Raw genomic sequence first — 23,049 nt, forward strand, 5'->3', positions numbered from 1 at the left:
CAAATTCACCCTCATCCCATGATGTAAACTAAGAAACTAGAAAGTGCTGAGTAAACTAGGAAGTAAACTATGAAGATGAATTTTTTCCAGTTTTTTGTAGTTTATTTTTCTCGTCCTAATTAACTTGCCCTAGTTTACTTTATTCAACTGGCTGAAAAAAAAAGTCACGATTTTTTATCAATGCTATCCATTGATGCCATCTGCTAGTGAGAGATAATGCTAAGGATGGGCGCACCCTTGTTTTTAATCATTATTATTAATTATTAAGAAGTGCAAGGTAGCGTTGAAAGGTAACCGCAGCCTTCACTGAAGGGACCTTGTGAGATTTGAGATGTCTTTTTCAATCAAGACTGAGGATGACCGCGCTGCAGCCCATTGACGCAACGGCTACCCGGTCCTCTCTGCATCTTTGCAGTAGGAGAAGCGAACTTCTACGAAAGAGAGAAGAGATGAAAGGTGAGAAACAGCCCTGCCGCTCTCTGTTTTACCTTTTGATCGTTTGAAACCCCGTCTTCCTGCGCTGGAATCGTTGTGTCATCAGTCGCACAATTCTTCCCATGCCCTAAACGTTTCTGCTTTCAAGCGCCCAATTCGTCTAAAGCTCTTAATTTTTCTGATTTCATCTAAAGCTTTTAATTTTTTCTGATTTCAAGCGTCCAGTCTGATCCGGTTTGCACGAAGCGTTGTTTTGTAGCGCCCAACAGCACTAAAATCTTGTTTTGAGTCGCCCAGTTTGCCAATTCCGACTGTAAGAGCGTAAAACATTCCTTGTTTTGCAATTGTTTTGAGGCACCCAAGTGGTCTAATCACTGTGTTCTGCATGATCTCCTGTTCGTGAATGCATTTCACATGCGAGGCTTTCCTACCACCAGCCGTAGGGCACTCATGGGTCCTCTCCCCATCTTGATATACTACTCCTGTGTGGCAACAAAGGGCGCCCACATCATCGCTGAGTACATTGATGGAGATGGAGAGCTGCCTCAGATTGCTGCAAAATGCCTTGAAATCTTGCCCCCCCACCACAGCAGATTCAGCTACACCACCAATCGACGCATGTTCGCCTGCATCATAGATGAACCTTTCCTTTACTGCGCCATAGCAGATGAAGCACTCAGCAGATCCAAGGTTATGTCATTCTTGGAACAAATCAGACACGAGTTCATATCATATGCAAGGGTTCATGGGCTGTCATTGGATCAAAGCAGGCTGGAGGCTCACTGTCTGGACATTGAGTTTGACCCTGTCTTTAGATGCCTTGTAGGTCCGTTTGTTGGGATCCCTCAGAAAGAGAAGGACCGCATTGAAGAGGAGTTGCAAGCCCAAAGGGATGCCGAGGCCGAAGCTGATATAGAAGCTGGCTTTAATACCGTGTATCCATCTGCAGGGACCACTGCATATGAAGACTATGATCAATCATTAAGCACAGACAAGAGTTCAGGTGCTCGCTCACCTTCCACGCCCTCGATAGGCAAAACCAGAAGTAACAAGTACAAGAAAAAGAAAGCCAAAGATCAGGCAAGGGATTTGAGTGACAGTATAGTGGGGAATAAGGGGAAAGTTAGTGAGAAAGTGCACAGATTGGAGATTATGCTAGAAGGGAGCAGTCAATCCTCACCAAGCACTCCAGTGCAGAGACTTGGGAGCATGAAGAGTAGAGGTCAACAGATGGCCTGGAGAATGTGGTGGAGGAAGGTGAAACTTATTCTTCTGTTGGATGCCGTTGTTTGTTTGATCCTATTTGGCATCTGGCTTGGCATCTGCAGGGGTTTCAAATGCATGCAGAAGGATAATGGCTCTTGAAAGAATTTATGGAAGCACTTGTGAGTGTAGAATTCAGCTGGATATCATGGCTTTGGAACAGAAGGTTGTTTGTGCCCACTTTACCTTTGTGTAGCATAATGAAGCCAAGATGGCCATATAATTTTCAGAAGGCTAAATGGAGTACTCTATGGCGTTGAAGAAAAAAATTAATATCTCAAGTGCAAGGAATTGAAACCAGAGGAACAAATGTCCTTCGGTGTGAAGCTGAAGTGCTATAGCATATGCCTCTAGGGTTTTGGTATGCTGGTGCCACTATCAAATGTAAGTTCTTTGGATTTTTTTACTTAAAGGTTTGGTAGAAATATGTGCCTTAGGTGTTGAATATTGTGCCTATGTCCAGAATCATGCACCAATATGCTTGATCGTGTGCCTATGGTGCTGAACTCCCAGGGCTGGTGTAGTCTATGCCTTCAGACTTTTGATTTGTGGATGTGACAAACATTAGAAGAGTTTTTGCCCACAGGGCTCTTTGCTTTTTCAATCCGTCAATGCGAGATAGTAGATAATTGGCATTTCGTAAGAAAGCTATGCAATTGCTCCACCTGATACGAGATAGTAGATAATTGGTGTTTTGTAAGAAAGCTATGCAATTTCTCCACTTGACAAAGGTTTTGAAGCTTTGTGTTCTGTAAGAGAACGCTGATCAGGTAAGCTTGGTAGGTCCTTCGCATTCAAGGAGCATTTTGCTTGGGCTGTTGCATGATGAGATACTCTACAAGGATTTATTTGATACCAGGGTTGTGTTCACAGTTAGATATGTGGAGAGATCAGCTTGGGTTACCAGCTCATATATGGATTGTCTTCTTTGTAATAGTGCTTTGGGGTTGCATTAGCTATCTGTGGAAGCAGAAGCATGTGTGTAAAAAGTTTTATTCAGCACTTGCATAAGAGTAATGTTTATTATTCAGCACTATTCTTGATCTTCTTCTCATGGTGTATTTGCTTTGTATCAATTTGCTGAAAGGTTTGTATGAGCTGCAAGTGCCAAGCCCTCCTGAAAGTGCACCTAATCAGTGCTGAAGACTGGAAGATTGAAAGCGATGGCATTGTCAACCGACTGATGGCAAAAGATGTCAGCGCAATGAACTAGCTGCTGCATTGTGTACTGAACTGGAGCACTGACTTGTGATGTCTACGACTGCTTGGGGTTGATTTCAAATAGGCTATCACAGCCAGCAAATAAATATGTGGCCCCTATTCAGAGTGCCCAAGTTGCTGGCTGCCCCTGCTATCTGTTGTCCTTTCTGGGCACACAATGTACATGCCTGCTTCTGATAATGCCTTGTTGCAGCTAATTTTGTTTTGACTGTGTCTGTTGTGCACTTCCTAGATACCAGTGTCTGTTGGCTTTAGATGGTACATCCCTTTCTTTCGTTCTTTTTTTTAAAGTAAACTCTCAAGCACGTGAGTACCTCAAGGGGGCATCGCTCTTGAGGAGAACTATGCATTAGAGCAGAGTTGCCATGTTTGGTGTCCCTGGTAGCTGATTTCCATGTGACAGAGACGAAGCATCGAGGATCTGAATCGCAGGCTATTGTTGTTGTGAACAAGGGCTGAAAAAGTTGGAAAAGCATGTCATCCATGATGTCCAATGCATGAGTGTTGCAATCACCATACCCATCAATCACATGGGATACATGCTAGACGATGAGAACCCCGCTCTTACAAGGTGGATGTTCTCCAGGAGTTTTTGAAACAACATCACGACCACTGAGAATTGTGGACTCTAAGCATGTCATCCATGATGTCCAATGCATGAGTGTTGCAATCACCATACCCATCAACCACATGGGAGTGGTTCTGACAATACTATTCCAGAATCTGATGAAGAACAATGCAAATATGGTCCCACACAGATGTCTGCTTCTCCAGGAGTTTTTGAAACATCACCACGACCACTGAGAATTGTGGACTCTAACCACTAGGCGAATGATGGCTTGGAGGCACATCCTTTTCCATGGCGGGCAAATCACAAAATCACTTTCTTGCACGATCCATCTTTCCTCCCTTTGGAAGGATCTCATCAGTCCCCGGAAGTCTTTAATGTGCTAGTCCTAGCCCTACTCGGTCCCATGCACTGAGGGATTAGTGATACAAGCAGCATTCTTGTAGAGCAGGTTCGAATAATGCCTGCTTGCATGTCCACTCTAGTTATTACTAAGTTGAACACTTGCTTGAAAGGGGTCCCTGGGTGTCCGTTTTCATGAGAAAAGTCACTGGTTCAAGCATCTGCAGGCTGCTGTAACAAGGATGAGAGGTCAGATTATAAGACTCCAGGCTGTCAAACCATGTGTGTCAGAAACTCTCAGTACATATGGCAGAAAATGCTTTCCACATATTGAGGTTGGAACGGGACCAGATGCTCCATGTCTAACTAGGCTGATAGAAGGGCCAGGAGTTTTCTAAAAGCCTTGTTCATGTTGGGGGGGGGGGGGGGGGGGGGGGGGGGGGGGGGGGGGGGGTTGACCGTGTGTCATATGGATGAGGAGCAATTTTTCTAAGAGGCAAAATTTGACTCATAAGAGTAATGATTGTGTTATTATTTTATGTTTAGAAATGATAACACATTCAAGATGTTCAATCTTTGAATCATTCTTACCAAAGATGAGGTCTTCTTATGCTTCAAGCACATAAACTTGTGGTTGGTTGAATTTGAGTTTTATGTGTAAGAGAACAACAACAACATTGCTCTCTTTAATGATAATGACTTCTAGATGAGTTTACATAGCTTTTACAACAATTGATTTAAAAAGTTGGATATTGTTCTTGTATTTTCTATATGATGAGAAATTTGCTAGCTTGGAATATAAACATTCTCGTGACACATAAGTGTTGTGTTGTGCTCTGTGTGTGTGTGTGTGTGTGTGTGTGTGAGAGAGAGAGAGAGAGAGAGAGAGAGATTGCAATTTAGAAGCGAATTGCACATGCTAGCCTTTAGCAATCAAAAGCACATTGATACTCTTTTGGAGAGTAAAATTCATGATATTAAAAATTTGATCTCAATGGTTTAGATATCACTCTAGAAAAACAAAACCTTCCGTCTTCTTGTTTGCTTATATGCTATTGAATCTTGCTTTTTTGATGGATGCATGCTAGATAGGTTTGATTATAGATTTTCTTCTTGCATTAATAGCTTCTTCTTCTTCTCCCACCTTTTGTGAGAGAGAACCATCACGAAAGACCATCTCCTCTTATCTCCATCTAGGCATTAAGAGCTCCCCTTTCATCTCTTTGTTGACAAAGGAGCATTTCGGTGAGGACGTGCCAAACGAGCTAGCGCACCCACAATGGAAAGTTGCATTGTGGCTCAAAAGCAAGATCTGACAACACATGCTTCAACAAGGCCAAGGTAAGCTCTTGATTTGAACATATTTAGTGTCCACCTCTGCCGTCGGGGACTAGCCTAGGGCTTAGCTTCGTTTTTCTGTCCATTCCAAGCTATTAGGATACCCTAATATTGCCCCATGTTGATTAGGAGGTCAAACTCAAAAAAGCATACAGTTTTGGAGTCTTGGATGTGTTCAGTTTTTTCGTGCACCTGTGGACATGAGTTAAGAGACATTAACAGGACACATGAACCTAAACGTGAGTTTAGAGGCGTGAATCTAGACATGTGACCATGTATACATGAGTTTAGAGACATTAACAGGACACATGAACCTACACACGTCAACCTGCATACGTGGACCTACATACGTGAGCCTAGAGATGTGAGAATAGAGGCATGAATCTAAACATGTGAACTTGTATACGTGAGCCTAGAGAAATGACGCTAGACGTGTGAGCCTAGCATCTAAAAAAAACGTATTTTTATAGATTGAGAAAACGGTTCTGAAACCATTCTCAGGCTTGTACCAGAAACCCAAAGAATCTTTGATGCGAACCCAATCAACTATAGTGCATCAAATCACACTGTCTCAAATCCACCAAGCCTTCAATCCTAGCAAACGACCAATACTTAGCAGAGTGCTCCCTAGTTAAGAAGGCTAGACTCCTCAAGCAAGGAGCTTTGGGAAAAAATAAGACACAAAACACGTATGAGTGGAATAATGGAACACTTAGAAGCAGTTCCGTCCCATGGTCCTTTAAGCTTCAGATTCACCAAGTGGATCTTTCAACAACACCTTAAATTTTATGAAGAAGGTATTCAACTGCCCTATATTTGGGCACAGCTCTAGTGAAGGAGCAGAAGGGGGACTAGGAGGCTCAACGTTCGCTCCCATAGGAAGCAGTCAAACCATGTACGCTCCGACGCCACAATGTTTCAAACATTTGGTGTTGATCCTAAGCTGGGTTTATCCCAAGCTAACAAGCATCCCAAATAACCATAGGAGGGACATGTCTCTTTTTTGCTATACTGCTACTAGGGATAATATTTGAAGTAGCCATTTATATAGTAGTGATGTGTGTGGATGTAGACTAATAATGGGCCATGGCATGTTTTTCCTCTTTAGGAGGAATTTTTCATCGAGCGTATGTACACACTCTTATGAGTGAGTGTAAGTGACCTTATCATGCCACTTCACTTGTACTTTCATCATTCTCATCAATCTACTTTGACTGTTGTGCATCTCTCTCTCTCTTCTTGATTGCTGCAATAGATGTGTGTGTGTGTGTTACAATTAGTATTAGAGGAGGTTCTCTTGGCCCTCATCCCCTTGTTATCTTGTTCTCGAGCTACTATTTGATTATCTCATATTGACCTATCCTCTTAGGTGGAGAAGATATACTCTACAGTGTGATGTTATCTATATTAACAACCGTTTTGCACATTTCGGGGCTCATTCGCATGTTGTAAGGTTTTTGTAGACATCCCCAAGGAGTGTCAATTCAAAATGTTTGTTTAATTCTGGGTTTTTTTAATATTGTAGCAGCATTTGGTGTGCAGACATGCCCATCTCGTCATCTTTATTAACAACTTTAACATCATCATCATCATTATCATCTACTAGTAATATTTCTTCTCTTTGCCATTTTTTATATACTTTGCTTGAGCAACAACATAATACGCTAGATGATAAGGTGGTAAAATGCATTTTTGTGGGATAAGCAAAGGGTATATATTCTACCATTCAACCACAAAGCGAATTTTGGTGAGTAGAAATGTTGTCTTTTGAGAACTAGATTCAACCCATGCTTTTATGTAAAAAACAATAAAATATATTCTCACAAGACATCTTTGATACACTCCTACTTTGTACAACGGTGATGGGCATTCATATGTGGAGAAAATGAATGTTAACAAGGTGCTACAAATTAGCCCATATTGATTGAAAATCAGCCCATACTAGCTGAAAGTCAACTCGATTCCACTCAACTTCAAATATAGGATAATGTGTATTATAAGATATTTATAGTGTTGATAGTGCCACCATAGGAAAGCTTGCATAAGGCTGGGCTTTTTAATGTATCTACTGGAGTTAAGCACTCCGTTGGGTTAACAGCCCAACCTACCATAAGGTGCTTGGGCATCTTACTCACTCGAATGGGCACTTATCTTTTGTAAGACGGCACTGGAACATATAAAGCAACCTTACCTTGTGCTTTATGTCAAATAGAAAAAGTCTATAAACTTAGTGTATATAGGTTCTTAATAGAGACTGGACTTTTAGGTTTGGTTGGCCTAGTGTGAAAACTAGTTATTTGTATACAAATCTTTTTTAACAATAAGTGATACACAATCATTTCTTTGTAATAGTTTACTTGTGAGCTCTCCTTTTTGTTTGCTTGTATGCCATTGAATCTTGCTTACTTGATGAATGCATGCTAGATAGGTTTGATTGTAGGTTTTATTTTTGCACTAGCTTCTTCTTCTTCTTCCCTTGCCTTTTGTGAGAGAGAACCATCACAAAGGACCATCACTTCTTGCCTCCATCTAGGCATTGAGAGCTCCCCTTCACCCCTTTAGCAAAGGAGCACAGATACGGGTTATTCGCATATTATTAATACAATTATACCTCGTATTAATAGTTATTTTTATTAAGATTAATTCTAAATAATATTTTCATGATTTTTACCATTGTTTAGCCATTCTTTTTAGACATGTTTCTTAATTTCTTCAATAATGGCTAGAATTTGCGTTTAAAGTGTGTCTCACCTTTGACACTTGGCCATGATAATTTATTTTACACTTGTTTAAGTGTGGTCTATGCTTAATTTCTTAAGCCTATGATAAACTATATCATGGGTTAGTTGATCTGTTTGTTTTGGTGGATTTTATTGGATGTTTTCCAAGTTTTATATGGACTCATCAGTTCTGCCTAGATCACTTATGTCTAGGGTTTTTTAATGAGTGCTACATACATGTGTTTCACTTGCTTACTTTGGAGTTTTGCTTGAACGACACCACGTTCATATACTCTGGATTGATGAGTTGGCCACCAATTTTAATGCTTCTTTTGGCATGATTAATGACCATTAGATGGCATGCATTGATTTTTATGATCAACTATGGTTTTCATGGATTCGAGGAGCTTCTATGATTTTATCTATGATTTTATAAGGATTATTTGATCTTTTGGATAATTTCATATGCTTTGAAGGTAGCATTTGCCTTTGTTTTTTGCACGTAATTTTGGAGTATATTCCTTGTACTCTTGTACATATTCCAACTTGGATACCTAGTTGCTTATGTATCTAGGTGAGTTATTTTTCTACCCCCAGCTTTATTGTGTTTATTGGGTAGTTTTATCATTAGAAAGGTGACAATAATTCAATTTCTTTTCTAATGATGTACTCGGAAAGAGTTATTCCTTGATGTGGTCTCAGGTATATAGAGACAGGTTTTAGTATGTGAAAGTTTAGGATAAGGCCATCTTATTCATTTTATATAGGATTTTAGTATGTGAAAGTCTAGGGAGTTTCAAATTGGTAAGGTATGTATGGGTGGTATCATGGTGGTATGGGATGCTAGCAATCCCTCACATATATTATCTTATGGGATAATTTGGGCTCAAGATTGTTGCTTTGCTAACATCACTGGGCATGTTGACCTCAACATTCAAAGACAATCTCTTTTTTTTACTTCACTTGAAGTTGTAGTGTAGACATTCTTTAGATAAACTTCTTTTATCTATAGCCTATATGTTTTGATGAGTGTAATCTCGTCGGCATATTCACTTGTTGAAATTTCTTTCTTTAGAGTTCAACGAGTTTATCTTGTTGTATTTGGACTAAGGAAATTTGGATTCTTCCTTTGATGGCATTAGTTCCGTCCTTTAGGGATTTATACAGTCCACCTGATGGTTTACGGATATACATATGTGACTCATCGAGACGTTGATGACTCTCTATGTTGATATGGGTAACTCGGGATGTCGATAATTCCATGTGCAGATGTGGGTACGTCTGGATACCTGGTTCCTACTGTTATAATGCCATGTTTTCCTACTTTATTTCGAATGGTTTACAACAACGAGGAAACTACTTTGAGTATGAATTCCTTTGATCATCTATAATCTGATGGGCAAACAGAGCGTGTGAATCAGATTGTAAAGGATATGCTTCGTGCATATGTCTCTGGAAAATCATCATATTGGAAAAAATATCTTTCGTCGATGATGGAATTTGCTTATAACAATTTTAAACATACGGCTATTGGTTTTAGTCCGTTCATGCTTATGTATGGGTATCAACCTAGGGCACCTATTGATGTTGGTCTTAAGGACATTGAGCTTGATGCATCGAGGGATTTCTTGCGTGATATGTAGGAAATGCTGACTGAAGCTCGGGATTCTATCAGGAATGCTCAGGATAGGACATAGTTTTATACTGATAAAGGACGCTCACCTCGATTTTTTGAACCAGGAGCATTGGTTTATTTTAAAGTTCCTAAAGATTCTCAGACTTTGTTAATAGAAAAATGCTCGAATTTTTCTCCTAGATATTGTGGTCCATTTCAAGTTATACATCGGATTGTCACGATTTGTGTATGAACTAAAACTACCTCCACATGTTAGAGTTCATCTAGTCTTTCATATCAATAGATTGAAAGGGAAACTGGGAGGTGAGGATAACACAGTTACTCCTCAAGAACTCGTTTTGAAGTCAAAGATTTATCCTATGTTCCACATGAACCTGAAAAAGTACTTGAATTCAGGGAAAGGAAACTTTATAGTTGACTAATCCCTATGGTTAAATTTAGGTGAAAAGATTGAAAAATAGAGGATTTGACTTGGGAGTCGGTTGAGAATGTTCAGCGCATATTTCTTTCTTTTCAATGCAAGAGTACAATGTTTTGAGAGAGGGAAAGTATGTTATATGCACATTATGTGTGCATATACTAGGAGGCTAACCCACATTAGGCTTGTGAGCATGGGAGCATGGGAACAAGCTCTCTAGTCGAGCATGGGTTAGGACTAACCTTAAGGGTTAAGATTAGGGTCAGGCATCCAAGGGTCACACATGGGAAATGGAGAGTCAAGAGTCACTTGATGGCCCTCCTATATAGCATGGGGCACACTCAAGGGAGGCTAGGCTAGGTTATGATATGATGTTCTCTTGTATAGAGGATTATATCTACTCACCTACCATTTCACTCTATAGCTACATGCTGCTGGATTGGAGTTATACCTCTTGATGGTATGGGACATCAAGGTAAAGGTATGATTATAATTCATGTGTGCATTCCTTGGGCTCGGGGGTGGTCGGGTGGATGAGTTTATGCCTGATTTATGTATGTTTATGCATAACAATTATCTAGAGAGATCTTAGGGTTTTAACAGTTATTCTTATCCAGCTTATGCCTGATTTATGTATGTTTATGCATAACAATTATCTAGAGAGATCTTAGGGTTTTAACAGTTATTCTTCTCCAGTTTCTCACTAACAATCTGATTAATTCCGTTAGACATGTTTTCCTACACCAAATCAAATAACCTGCAAACAGACAACGTCTGTATGCAACCTGTAATACAACAGTATCTCCTGTAAACTGTTGTATAGTAGTGGTACTTCAGCACAACCTATGTGTCACCAAATGTGAACAGAGTACATGTACATACACCCAGTATCAACAATACATATTCAAACCCTGTATGCACTTCCAAAATGCACTGCCGCACTGCAATAACCAGATTTCGAGCAGAAATAGTTCTTTACCAGAACTTCCAGAAAACTACCGAAAATACCCTGCAATGACAAAACGGGGCCCGTAACGCGCCCGAAACGCGAATCTGGCTAAAAAAATGTCGTCCAATAATTTATCATACCTGTCCTGTAGCTCCGCTCCCACGAAGACAGCTGCTCAATCGGAGATGTGTAGCTCCCAGAGCTACTGAGGGGGTGTTGTACCTAAACCAAGAAGGGGAAAGAGATGATGGTGCTCTTACCCGTGTAGTACCGCTTCCTTCCTTGCTTGTTCTTGCCTCTTGCTTGCATCCTTAGCTCTCACACGAACCAGGATCTGATACCAAATAGAGAATGTGGGGGAGAGGGAGAGCTTCAAACCCTAGCAAGCAAACACACACACACACAAGAGAGAACAAGACACAAGAGAGAAATGGATAGCTAAATTTTCTTCTATCTTCTTCTTCTCTACTCAACCAACATAACATAAAGATAAGAGTACACACTATATGGGTTAGTACTTAACTACTACAACATACAAAGGTCGGTCCATAATGTGAACGTGACTAAATGAGCTGGCGCTATAACTATGCCAGTCTTTAGTAATCCAAAATGGATGTCACACAACCTATCATCCCACCACTGGCCACATATCACCCATAATCTCACCAACCATGCCAGTGGTGTAGACGCGGAAGCTATCACCCAAGCGGGTCATTAATGTCCGTCGTCGTAGCACTAGTTGTGAGCTCAATATCTCAACAATAAATACATTGTACAAGGTGTGAGTATTATTGTTCATAATACAATCATTGTGTTCATGTGCAAGAGATGTGCAATCTCTCTCACACTTGAGTTCTATTACATCTTTCTCTCTCTCATTCTTTTCTCTTCCAACACCATGGTTTTTATCATGGTATAAGAGCCACAATGAATACATCATCATCCACCTTTATGTTCATTTTATTTACCCCCTCTATGCAGCATGTAACCTCTCCGTGTTGTGTTTTACCCAAGCCATAGTGACTTCTGTTAACCTCTCCATGTTGAACAAGCTAGCAACAACAACACTTACACATCATCACTCCTATCACCCCTACGTTTTTATTATATTGCACCACCTTTTTTATGTTGATCTTCTCCAGACCATACACCCTGTTTCTTTGCATTTTTTGGCGCTACAAAGTGATCCATAGGTTCTCACCATGCTCAATTGCCCTACCTCCCCTTCTCACCATGCTCAATTGCCCTACCTCCCCTTCTCACCATGCTGAGCTGCTCAAGCGACACAACCCCAGGCTCCTGGTCATAACATAAGCAAAGGTGGTGAGTTTTTATGTCGACTACCTCTCCTATGTCTCTCCTACCACCTTGCCTCTTTAGCCAACATCGCAACCTTTATCATCCTGATCCTCCCGCCACTTTGTAGCCCGCCACCTAACAGCCTTAAAACCTTATGAAATCATCATTTTTTTCCTTACAACTCTCTGATTTGTGTTCCCATGAAGTGGTTCATGCTTTATATTACATTTTCATCATCAATATGCTTGCACAAAATGACATGAACTTGATACCATAATAGTCCATTCATTATTTTATGTTGAGTCAAGTGTTCTCTACCCGAGTTGTCTCCCAAAATCTAAATAATTTCTATTAGGTCAAGGGTTCTCTGCCCGGGTTGTCCTCCAAAATTTGAATATTTTGGATGTCTTTTGGAAATATTATAAAGCCTTGATGCTATAAAAGGTGATGGGGGGCGGGTTGTTGGTTTAAGTGATTAAGCATTGATCTCAGCTTCAGTCATAAGCTGATTGAGGAAATAGCATGGCATGGGAGGTGCACATGGCTAGGTCTCCTCTCTGCAGTGACACAATTGAGTTGGAGTTTGGGTTCTTCTTTTGCATTTGGGTCTCAACATCTGCTCAAATTATTAGAGTCTCAGTAGTGTGAAAGGGTTATTAAGTCTTTTGGTGTGAATCACCTCTTAGTAAGGGTCAGAAGGTAAATGCCTATAAATACATTGTACATGATGGTGTGAGTATTATTAGTCATAATATAATCATTGTGTTCATGTGCATCTCTCCTCTCACTTGAGTTCTATTGCATCTCTCTCTCTCTCTCATCCTCTTCTCTTCCGCTCACTCCTGGTGGGGACACCATGATTTTTATCACATACATACATACATACATACATACATACATACATACATACATATATATATATATATATATATATATATATATATATATATATATATATATATATATATATATCTAAGATTGTAAGTATGTATGCATGTACACATATGCATACGTACAACTTAGATCGTCATTGGAAAAAAAGTTTATTTTTTGAAATTCAAGAATCAATCAAATGTCACACTTTAGTCTCAAGAAGGGCTTTTATAAAATAAAATCAAATGTCATACCTTATTCTCTAAAAGGTTCTTTTATAAATATTATATGAGGTATTTCATGCTAAATGAAACTCTTAACACTAGTCATGTAGTTGAGCCACAAAAGTGGCTTCAACCCACAAAACAATATTAAGGTTGATTTATGAATTTTGAGGAATTGAAAAGGCAAATCAGCTTAAAGTTCCATGAAACTACTTGAGAATGCTTGATTAACTATGATTAATAAAATTTGGGAAAAAAAAACATCTAGTACTAAGTAAATTTTGCATGCACCTAGTGAATTTACAATTTAATATTTTTTAAATGGCATAAAAATGTCATAAAATAATCTTATCTTCAAGGACACGTGTACAAAAAAGTGTGTCTGAGGTACATGCCAATGGCCTATATTATATAAAAGAATTTGTAATACATCTGTAGTGTGTTTAAATTTTTTTAATGATACTTTTAAAAATTAGAAGTTTTTAACATAAACATCCCAAATGAGAACCATGGAAGACCATGTTTTTCAAAACTTTTTTGGCACTAAATAATTTTTTTCAGCTAATATTTTGTGTTGAGAGTATTTTCTAGCAGATTGAAACAATATATTTAACGAGAGCTAATTTATTATAAAAGTATTTATAAGCCACAAAGTGGCTTTTTTTAAACAAGACTTTTACCATTGCAATTTTTTAAGTGATACTAGTTTGTATGTGAACACATAGAGTTCTTTAGCCTCTTTAGCTATAAATAGTCCTCTATATAATCTCTTGCAACTTTAAAAGTAACAACTTTAATCACCACTACTTAAGAATATAATAGAAAAGATTGCATTAACAAATTTTAAATCAACAAGGGTGGACCGTGAAAAAAATAACAAATTTTAAATAAACAAGGGTGGACCGTGAAAAAAATAGCTTTACTTTTATTCCAAGATATATGAATGAGAGTGCTCCAAATATTTTGTTCCTGTAAATATAAATAACATGTCAAGTTTTAAATCAACAAGCATGAACCTTTAAAAAATAACTTTATCATTCCAAGAAGTATAAATGGGAGTGCCCCAAAGATTTGCTCCTATAAATATAAATATAAATATAAATTAAAGTTTTAAATCAACAAATGTGGACCTTGAAAAAAATAACTTTACTGTTATTCCAAGATATATAAATGGGAGTGCTCCAAAGATTTGTTACTATAGATATAAATAAAATGTCAAGAGACAAGGAAACAATTCCCATTCTTCATTAAAAAAAGCTTTATATGTTGCAATCAGGAATCAACAAAATAACTTTATTATTATTCCATGATATATAAATGGGAGTGCTCTAAAGATTTATTCTTATAAATATAAATATAACTTAAATGTCAATTTTCAAATCAACAAGGGAGTGCTCCAAGGATTTATTTTCCTATAAATATAAATATAATTGGGAGTTCTCTAATTTGTAAATCAACAAGGGAGTGCTCCAAGGATTTGTTCCTATAAATATAAATATAAATGTCAAGTTTTAAATCAACAAGGGTGGATCTTGAAATAACAACTTTACTGTTATTCCAAGATGTATAAATGGGAGTGATCCAAATATTTGTTACTATAAATATAAATAAAATGTCAAGAGACAAGGAAACAATGCCTATTCTTCATTTGAAAAAGCTTCATGTGTTGCAAATCAAATATCAAGGAATAACTGATTGACCACTCACCAATTTACCTTTGTGCAAATAAATGGATTACAAATGTCGTATATCTAATTCATATGAATTTAGATTGCATTGACATAGTGGAATATAGACTTGATCAATTAGTGTATTCCTAGTTTTGCCTCCCTTTTCCTTGAAGAAGAACTCTAGTTTGAGCTTTGTGCATTGCATGTGAAAAAGATATCAAGAGCATATCCTTTTGTCATAATCATGTGTCTTTTTTTAGATGTCAACTCATGCCCTATGACATTTTGTGAACAATTTTACTTTTGTGAGGACATGGCATCAAAAAGAAAAAAGTTAAAAGAGTTGACTTGTGGGATGTAGATGTGGACTCATATATGTATGTGAAGTCAAAATCTAATTCAAGACATTGCACAATGCATAGGCCTTGTTGTTTGTTCCCACATACAACATGGTGGTTTGAAATGGTTCATTTCCACCATAGAGACATTGCATAGTTGTTGTTGCTTGTTCCCACATACAACATGATGGATTGAAATGGTACATTTCCACCATCCACCAAAATCATGCATTTAGGAAAAAGTGTGCCTTCATTTGATCATCTTAAAAACTCTAATACCATGTGTATATTTATTCTAAACATGATAATTTTTGCTTGGACATCATGTTGTAGGCTTTAAGGAACAGTGATAAAAAAGGTAGTGCCCATCACAACAAACTATAGAGACGTAATGATGGTGATTATGGCAAACTATAGAGACATAACTATGGTTGTCATTTGAGCACTTAAAATGGGTAAGGCACATGTAAGCTCATGTAAGCACCATGGGTGTGGAGACTAGGCATGAGTCATTAGCACCATCAAGTTGAGGGAACTTGACATCAAAGTAGTAAAATACCATTTGTATGCTTAATATAAGAAAAGCATACATTCATGCATTCATCAAATAACACTTAATACTTTACCATTTTGTAAATTTCAAAGTGTATAGGGAAAGTTCTAGGAAGAAGGAGTTTACATTTTCCTTGAAAGAATTGTTTTAAAAAATCTTGTAATCATCGAGCTTAAGACTATATTAAATTAACAACAATCAAGAACAAAGTTGCCAAAGAGAAATTATTTATAAATTGATGTGGAGAGCCAGAAACATTTAAAAAACAATAGATCGGGATATTCTTCTTTTTTTAAAAGAAGAATTTCGTTAGAACCATAAGATAGTGACGAAAACCTTCCCGCTTGAAGGGTGTGATAAAAAGAAAGACAAATTGAAAAATATGATTTGCTTTAGTTATTAAATTTGGCAATCATACAACTGGATTGGCAAAAAGGGAACTTATATCTTAAAAAATATACAAATTCTTGGAAGTTTTTAAAGATATAGCTTCTCTTATTGGATCTTTAAAATCGTAACATGCAGCCTTAGGATTTAGCATTGCTTGACTTGAGACATCTTCTAGGTTCATACAACATGTTTTACTATATTAAAAGAGGATCACACACCTTTTGTTTTTCTTTTTATATAGCTCATGATTTGTCCTAAAAAAATTATTGATGATGGGAACTTGCTTCATCTAGATGAAGAAGATCTCATATGATAACAAGGCATCTTGATCTAATGTTATTATCCATAATTTAGAATCACCCCAATGCTTATGTTGAACTACAAGAGCTATGCTTGAGTGTGATGGTGTTGAAAGTATGCCCCAATTTGTATTCTCGCCATTCATTCTCTTATGAAACTAATAGAGTGCTCTTCTTCTCTACTATTCTCACTATTCATGCAAATAATAGAGTGCTCTTCTTCTCTACTCTCTTGCTCTCTTGTGTGTCTTGCTTGCCGCCTAACCCAATTAGAGCTATTATATACTCATTGTGTATGTGTGTGAGAGAGAGATTGAGTGAGAGGAGGGTCGAGCTTCCTTTGGAATGTGGTGGTGGCCGTAGCGGAGTGGAGCTTTGGAGTGTGGCTACATGGCAACATTGCCTCCTACAAGAATCTGAGCACAAGTATTCATGAGGTGAGTGACACACCTTGCCCAGGCAATTGTGAGCTAGGTTATGGAAAATTCTTCCAAAGGAGATACTATGCAAGTGCATTAATGGTGTTGAAAGTATTTCCCATCCAAAGGAAATATTATATGCATGTGTGATGGCATTAAAGTATCGCCCTCCAAAGGAAATATTATATGCATGTGTGATGGCATTAAAGTATCGCCCTTCCAAAGGAAATACTATGCAAGTGTGATGGTGTTAAAGTATCGCCCTTCCAAAGGAAATACTATGCAAGTGTGATGTTGAAAGTATTGCCCTTCCAAAGGAACTCTACAAGTGTGATGGTGTTGAAAGTACGCCTTTCCAAACGAAATACTATTCAAAATTGTTAACGTTTTCCTATTTCGCTAAGTGTGATGGTGTTGAAAGTACGCCCTTCCAATGGAAATGCTATGTAAAATGGTTAACGTTTTTCTATTTCGCTAAGAGGAAAGTACGCCCTTCCAAAGGAAATACTCTCCAAGCATGATGGTGTTGAAAGTATGCCCTTCCAAGGAAATACTATGCAAATTTATTAACATTTTTTCTATTTCGCTAAGAGGAAAGCTCTTACCAAGTCTCAATGCTTAAATGCTCAAATGAAGTTGTTGTGGCAATGAGTGTAAACCCTTGATCTTTACTAATGATGTGAAAGTGAACACACATTTTCTAGGTCTCCAGAACCTACTCATGATTGAATAAAGCCATGTGGTTAAAACAATGCGTGCATGCATTGAATAAAGCCATGTGGTTAAAACAATGCGTGCATGCATTGTCAACTTATCCAAATTATGTTCTTATCTACTTTACCCAATTTGAGTCACTATGGCACTATTGCTTTGGTGTGAATATCTACATGGGTAGGTCATCATGTTGTATGTTGCCCATCCCACCAAATGGGTGATAAAAGTTGTGTAGCATCTTCATGCATACAGTAATCAACATCCTCATGTATAAAGTAATCATTTAGACACACCAAATGGGTGTTAAAAGTTGTGCAACATCGTCATGTATAGAGTAATCAACATCCTCATGTATAAAGTAATCATTTAGACACATCATCTATTTAATTATCGGGGTTATACAATTACATGAATGTTTTCCCTTTGCATCCATTTCACAAGTTCCGGAAACTTTCGAAATCATCATTCATGATGACAACTTAGATAGAGTGTTTCAACTCCGATAGAGTGTCTTTACCACAATATACTTTGTTGAGACTTGATGCAAAATAAAAAATAAAAATGGGCTTGTTTTTTATGAGGATACATTCTATCAAGGTTGTCCAAATTTCTACACCAAGTCGTCACATGGTTTGTCTTGGATTTGTTTTTTTTTTTCCTTTTATTTTTTAAATTCAAAACAGCAAACCAACCTTGTTTTTGTTGTTTTAAATTGAATGAAGGTGTGTACTATATGACTTGGTCAAAGGCTACCTCGTGTGTTTGGACATTTGAAAGGTCACCGAAGGCTTCTCACTCTCTCTCACACACACACACACACACTCTCTCCCTCTCTCTCTCTCGCGCACACAGACACACAACACACACACACACTCTCTCTCTCTCTCGCGCGCACACAGACACACAACACACACACTTTCTGTCTCTTTCTCTCTCTCCCTCTCTTTCAGTCCACATTACTCACCGATTCACCCCTCTCTCTCGCTCTCTTCGACACACACGCGCTCTCTCTCTCTCTCTCTCTCTCTCTCTCCCTGCATCTGCTCAATTTCTCACACAGTTTTACGCCCTTTGCAGATCTATGCCGGTAAGTGTTCTTTAAGCAGAGCGTCTCTTTGTGGGTTCTCTTCTATTGCACTATGTTTGAGCTTCAACGATCGTGCCGTACATCTGTTCCTAAAGTTTGCATGCATCTTGTGGCCGTACACCCCCATTGTTTGGTCGTACATTTTCCAACGAAGCCCATCTCTTGTGGTCCATGTATCGATGTGGCCTCTGATGAAGTTTCTGATGATTTTCTGTGCTTTTTCAGCAATCACCACCTCGGAATTCAGGGGATCGTGACCCCAAGAGCAATATCTCCGATGAGCCATCCTTTTACTCTGATCCATTTAAGAATTCCCCTGTGAAAGCTTCACATCGCCATGGATTGGCATCCATGAAATCCCCCAAGGTGCAGGATGTTGTATCATCTTCGTCGCCCCAGCCTTACCCCGTGTCCATAAGATCTTACAATCGAAGAGACTACGAGTACATTGCCTCGTTTCCTCGATCCCTTCAAGCAGGGTTTAGGGCCACTAGAAGTGAGACTGAGCTTTTGCAACAAAAGGTGTATCACACTGACATGGAAATCGATATTTCTGCTGCACGCTCCACGGAATCGAGAAGTTCCGGGAGCTCTGCAGGATGTGGGAGTCCCAGGAGCTCTGCAGGATGTGGAAGTTCTATGGACACTTTCAGCAAGTACGGCAGGAGTGACATAATGCAGATGGGAAAGCACCAGCAGTGGCCCAAGAGTGCTGAAATCAGGTCAGATACACATGATCATCTAGATGGAGCACAGTTAGCACAGGAGCCACCTGAATCTGCCAACAATGTGAAAGAAGCAGCACAACTTTTGCAAGCAAGGGCACATGAGTCGTTTCTAGTTCAGGATATGTGTGTGGATGAACTGGGAAATCTCGGCTGCACTTCGGGATGCGGGAAGCCAGTTGAGATGGTGAGTGAGAGCTTTCTTTTTGACAGCAATTTATGCAATTTGTTGTGATCTTTGAGCTTTTTGAGATGGGTAGGGCAGGGTAGGGTAGCTATCTCTGAGGAGCCTCTTGCATGCATGCATGCACTCACACCCCCATCTCTGAGGAGCCTCTTGTAGGGTCTAGTCACTAGGTCCTTGTTATTGAACGCCACAACTTTATGTTACTGAAGAAACTCCTTGTTTTATCTTGCAGCAACAGAAGGGAGCTGTTCCTGAGTTTGGTGCTTGGAATGGCGAAGCCTCCTCTCCTGCTAAAGCATATACGAACATTTTCGACCGACTTCGAGAGGAGAGGAGAGCAGGGGAGTTACCTGCCCAAGCATTACCTCTACATTTACAAACCCCAGTTCAAGCACTCACAGTAGCAAAGATACCAAGGCATGAAGCCACCCAACATCGAAAATGGTCATCATTGGTAGGCAGCTCTTGTCTCTAACCCATGCCTTATGTAATGTAAATTTTCTACATAAAACCCTTCTATTCAATGCATGTGCCATCTTACAAGGGTTCTCCTTTACGTGTGTGGATGAGTTGGTGGAGCCTTTTGAATGATATCTAAATTATTGGCTTGGTGCAATTCTGTTCTCAGAGATGGAGCCTTTGCTTTGTTGCTCCTGTAACCATTGAGTGAGTGTTGAGGATGCAATGGCACAAGGAGATCGTGCCACACGCACACATGAGAAAAAGACCAACCAAAGACACAATGAAATGTTTTCATCAAAGCATACAAGAAAGATCACTTTATTTGGTTGTAGGCAAATACATACGCAGGTAAGAGAGTGCTGGCTCCTTAAGTGTGACCTTCTTCTAAAGAACTTGTCATTAAAGCTTTTAGCTCTTGAACTCTGAGCTTTTTCTAAAGCACTTGTCGTCAAAGTTTTTGATATGCTCTATCACCATAGAATCCCAATGCATTGATACTCTCTCGTAGATTGGGCCAAAGATGCCTTCAAAGGGCCTTTCACATGGATGAGGTTGTTGATCCTCTTTTAGATTACTGTACCAAGATGCCAATTAATCTTTGATCAAAATGCTATCCCAACTGATCTTAATTACCAACACTTAGCTACCTTGATGGAGTCGAAATTCCCTTAATAATCAGGATGTTGCAACTGTTACTTAAGATTGCATCAAGATTTACCCAACCACCTTCGATATCTTCCAAACTATCAAGATCTCCCAAAAACTAGGCAAATATAGAAGAAAACTAAGTTTTATGAATAGATTCAATGGAAAGAGACACTAATCAAGAAGATTATCAAGAAACTATGTAGATTAGGATTTTTTTAAATAGTGACTAGCATAAATTTAAAAATGTTTAAGTATTAATCTCATTATTAATTCTCTTAAAATAAAAAATGGTGATTAGCATAAACTCAAAAATATTTAAGCATTAATCTCATTGCTAATTCTTTTAAAATAAAAATAAATAAAATTTTAAAAGCTTATGTAAAAATATTAATCCAAAAATGAATTAATCAAGACACCAAGGATCAAAGCGAAGGGTTTGATACAAATGTAATGAAGGAAATCTAGGGTTACATTCATTAGCATGGAGTATAGACATGTGCTACTCATCTCATAGAGAGTAGTCACCTAAACATGGAAAGATTGCCATGAATCAATCATAGAAACATGAGCTTTAAGAAATAACATTGTAGTCATAAAGTGATCAAAATATCATAGGGTCATAAAGGATACAATAGTCTTTGTAGGGCTACTATCTTTTATAGTCTCAAGGTTCAGATGCCTAACACCACGTGTAAATGCCTTCAAGTTCTATGTGTCTAGGTCTATCTTTCATATGTATGTGCAAGCATGAGCTCCAAAAAAGGACATAATATGTCAAGCCTCCTTTCTTATTAATGGCAAGAATTTTATTCTTCTCTCTCACATACAAAAGCTTTATAATTTAAGAGAGGATTATTGCTTTGCAATTATAGCATATGGTTGTGAAGCTGCCAGGAGTTTATCGGATGTGGAAAATGAACATAAAGTTGGACACGTGACAGAGAACTTCATTGAAGCCCCTAGAGCCATGTCATTGTGCTTTGAAAAAGCCAAGGAAACTGAATCTTCTCTTCCCATAGAGCTAGAATTTCAAAGTCTTCAAGAGGAGTTAAGAATTACTAAAATAGGAAGAGAGCCCTTGTCCACCCTTGATCAAGGAAATAAAGAAGGCTCCATCAGCCTTTGGGATGCATCCAAGTTGGAAGAGGATTAGAAGAGGATTAGAATCAGAAGGTAATTTATCTGTTCTTGAGAGAGTGAATTTATGTTTTGGTATTGACTGAATTTATGTGAAAGCTAATTCTTTGTTTATTGTAGATTGAGCTTGATGATGCCCGATGGTTTTCTTGGACGTGGAGGTGCTGCCCGTGCAAGAGTTGGCCAAGATGTTGCTCTTGCACACTACATCCCATCTATTGACATAGAAATATTTATTGTCTACCACAACAAATATTCTAGTGAGATGAAGGCACTATCTAGATATACGGGCTATTCCTTTATCCCTTATAATACATATAAGGTCATGCTGATAGAGAAGTGTGCTGCTATTCGTATCTTTGGATACAGTACACGATTTTGGCCTTCCAAAACCGGATACTTCCTCTGTTATGCTAGCTATGCTCTAGGTGTCGGACTAGAAGATGTAAATGCACTGAAGGGTTATAGTCGAGAAGTTTTTGTGTTATAGAGGAAAAATGTCTAATGAAGAGGAAGAGCAAGTACAGAAGAGACTCAAGAGCAGTTAATTATCTTGTCATTGTAAATATTTTGTTATATCTTTTATGTAATGAAATGATACGAATAAGTTTTAATTACAAGTTTGTATTAAGCAAAAATGTTTACAACACTTCAAAATGTTATAAATTTTGCATATAAAATTTCGTTACACTAAATCCAAATTCTTTCTTCTCGTCTTCTTGATGATCTTCATGCCGCATGACGTGTTGGTCCTGTGCCAGCTTTCCACTTCAGTGATCTCCTCATTTTGGCTCGATTTCATGCTACCTTTACTAAATCACTCGTACGAGCCTTTTCCATTGATAGTTTTTGCCCAAAAGTATATCTGTAGAACCGATTGAACATTTCTTTGAGGTAATTTGTACGAGTCTTTCCTCCTCCATGTCGGGTGTTTTTGAAATATACTCCTCTAGCTTAGTAGTGAGATTTTTCCATTCCTTGGATGCTCCACATGTCAAAAGAACCATATTCATTCATGAAGTATGCACCATGTGCATACAAAATGTGCTGCAAAAGAAAACATGACCGATTCAGAAACTATACTTTATACCTTATAATCATTTCAAATTGATGATGAGTAGAAAGAAACTCGTT

At 38.4% G+C, this 23,049-nt stretch overlaps 2 protein-coding genes across 7 annotated transcripts; both read left to right on the forward strand.

Annotated features, from left to right (window-relative positions):
- The first annotated feature begins 259 nt into the window (after positions 1 to 259).
- On the forward strand, positions 260 to 3,132 carry LOC147626251 (phytolongin Phyl1.1-like). Of its 4 annotated transcripts, none has more exons than XR_015268568.1 (2): positions 260 to 456; positions 2,786 to 3,132. XR_015268568.1 is itself a non-coding variant. In XM_086816398.1 (2 exons), exon 2 carries the CDS (start codon positions 850 to 852, stop codon positions 1,798 to 1,800), a length of 951 nt encoding a protein of 316 aa, XP_086672524.1. In that variant the 5' UTR covers positions 261 to 456; positions 654 to 849; the 3' UTR covers positions 1,801 to 2,728. The 4 variants fall into 4 exon arrangements, 2 of the variants coding, with proteins under 2 accessions (XP_086672524.1, XP_086672525.1); XM_086816398.1 differs by lacking the exon at positions 2,786 to 3,132 and adding an exon at positions 654 to 2,728 and having other exon boundaries at positions 261 to 456; XM_086816399.1 differs by lacking the exon at positions 2,786 to 3,132 and adding an exon at positions 661 to 2,728 and having other exon boundaries at positions 261 to 456.
- A 15,323-nt stretch (positions 3,133 to 18,455) lies between these two features.
- LOC147626252 (uncharacterized) lies at positions 18,456 to 22,468 on the forward strand. Of its 3 annotated transcripts, XR_015268569.1 has the most exons (5): positions 18,459 to 18,756; positions 18,982 to 19,668; positions 19,901 to 20,122; positions 20,297 to 20,478; positions 22,036 to 22,468. XR_015268569.1 is itself a non-coding variant. In XM_086816401.1 (4 exons), the coding sequence occupies exons 1-4, from the start codon at positions 18,751 to 18,753 to the stop codon at positions 20,336 to 20,338; spliced, it is 951 nt and encodes a 316-aa protein (XP_086672527.1). In that variant the 5' UTR covers positions 18,456 to 18,750; the 3' UTR covers positions 20,339 to 20,980. The 3 variants fall into 3 exon arrangements, 2 of the variants coding, with proteins under 2 accessions (XP_086672527.1, XP_086672526.1); XM_086816401.1 differs by lacking the exon at positions 22,036 to 22,468 and having other exon boundaries at positions 18,456 to 18,756; positions 19,907 to 20,122; positions 20,297 to 20,980; XM_086816400.1 differs by lacking the exon at positions 22,036 to 22,468 and having other exon boundaries at positions 20,297 to 20,967.
- Positions 22,469 to 23,049: the final 581 nt, after the last annotated feature.

Source organism: Cibotium barometz, chromosome 22, assembly GCF_041138505.1.
Source record: "Cibotium barometz isolate CiBa-2024 chromosome 22, ASM4113850v1, whole genome shotgun sequence".
Lineage (NCBI taxonomy): Eukaryota > Viridiplantae > Streptophyta > Polypodiopsida > Cyatheales > Cibotiaceae > Cibotium > Cibotium barometz.

Excerpts from the sequence above, each read along its gene's own strand:
- LOC147626251 (XM_086816398.1), top strand. The coding sequence starts at position 850 with ATGCGAGGCTTTCCTACCACCAGCCGTAGGGCACTCATGGGTCCTCTC.
- LOC147626252 (XM_086816400.1), top strand. Across the intron at positions 19,669-19,900 it reads GCGGGAAGCCAGTTGAGATG|CAACAGAAGGGAGCTGTTCC; the intron begins GTGAGTGAGAGC and ends TTTATCTTGCAG. Across the intron at positions 20,123-20,296 it reads ATCGAAAATGGTCATCATTG|AGATGGAGCCTTTGCTTTGT; the intron begins GTAGGCAGCTCT and ends TTCTGTTCTCAG.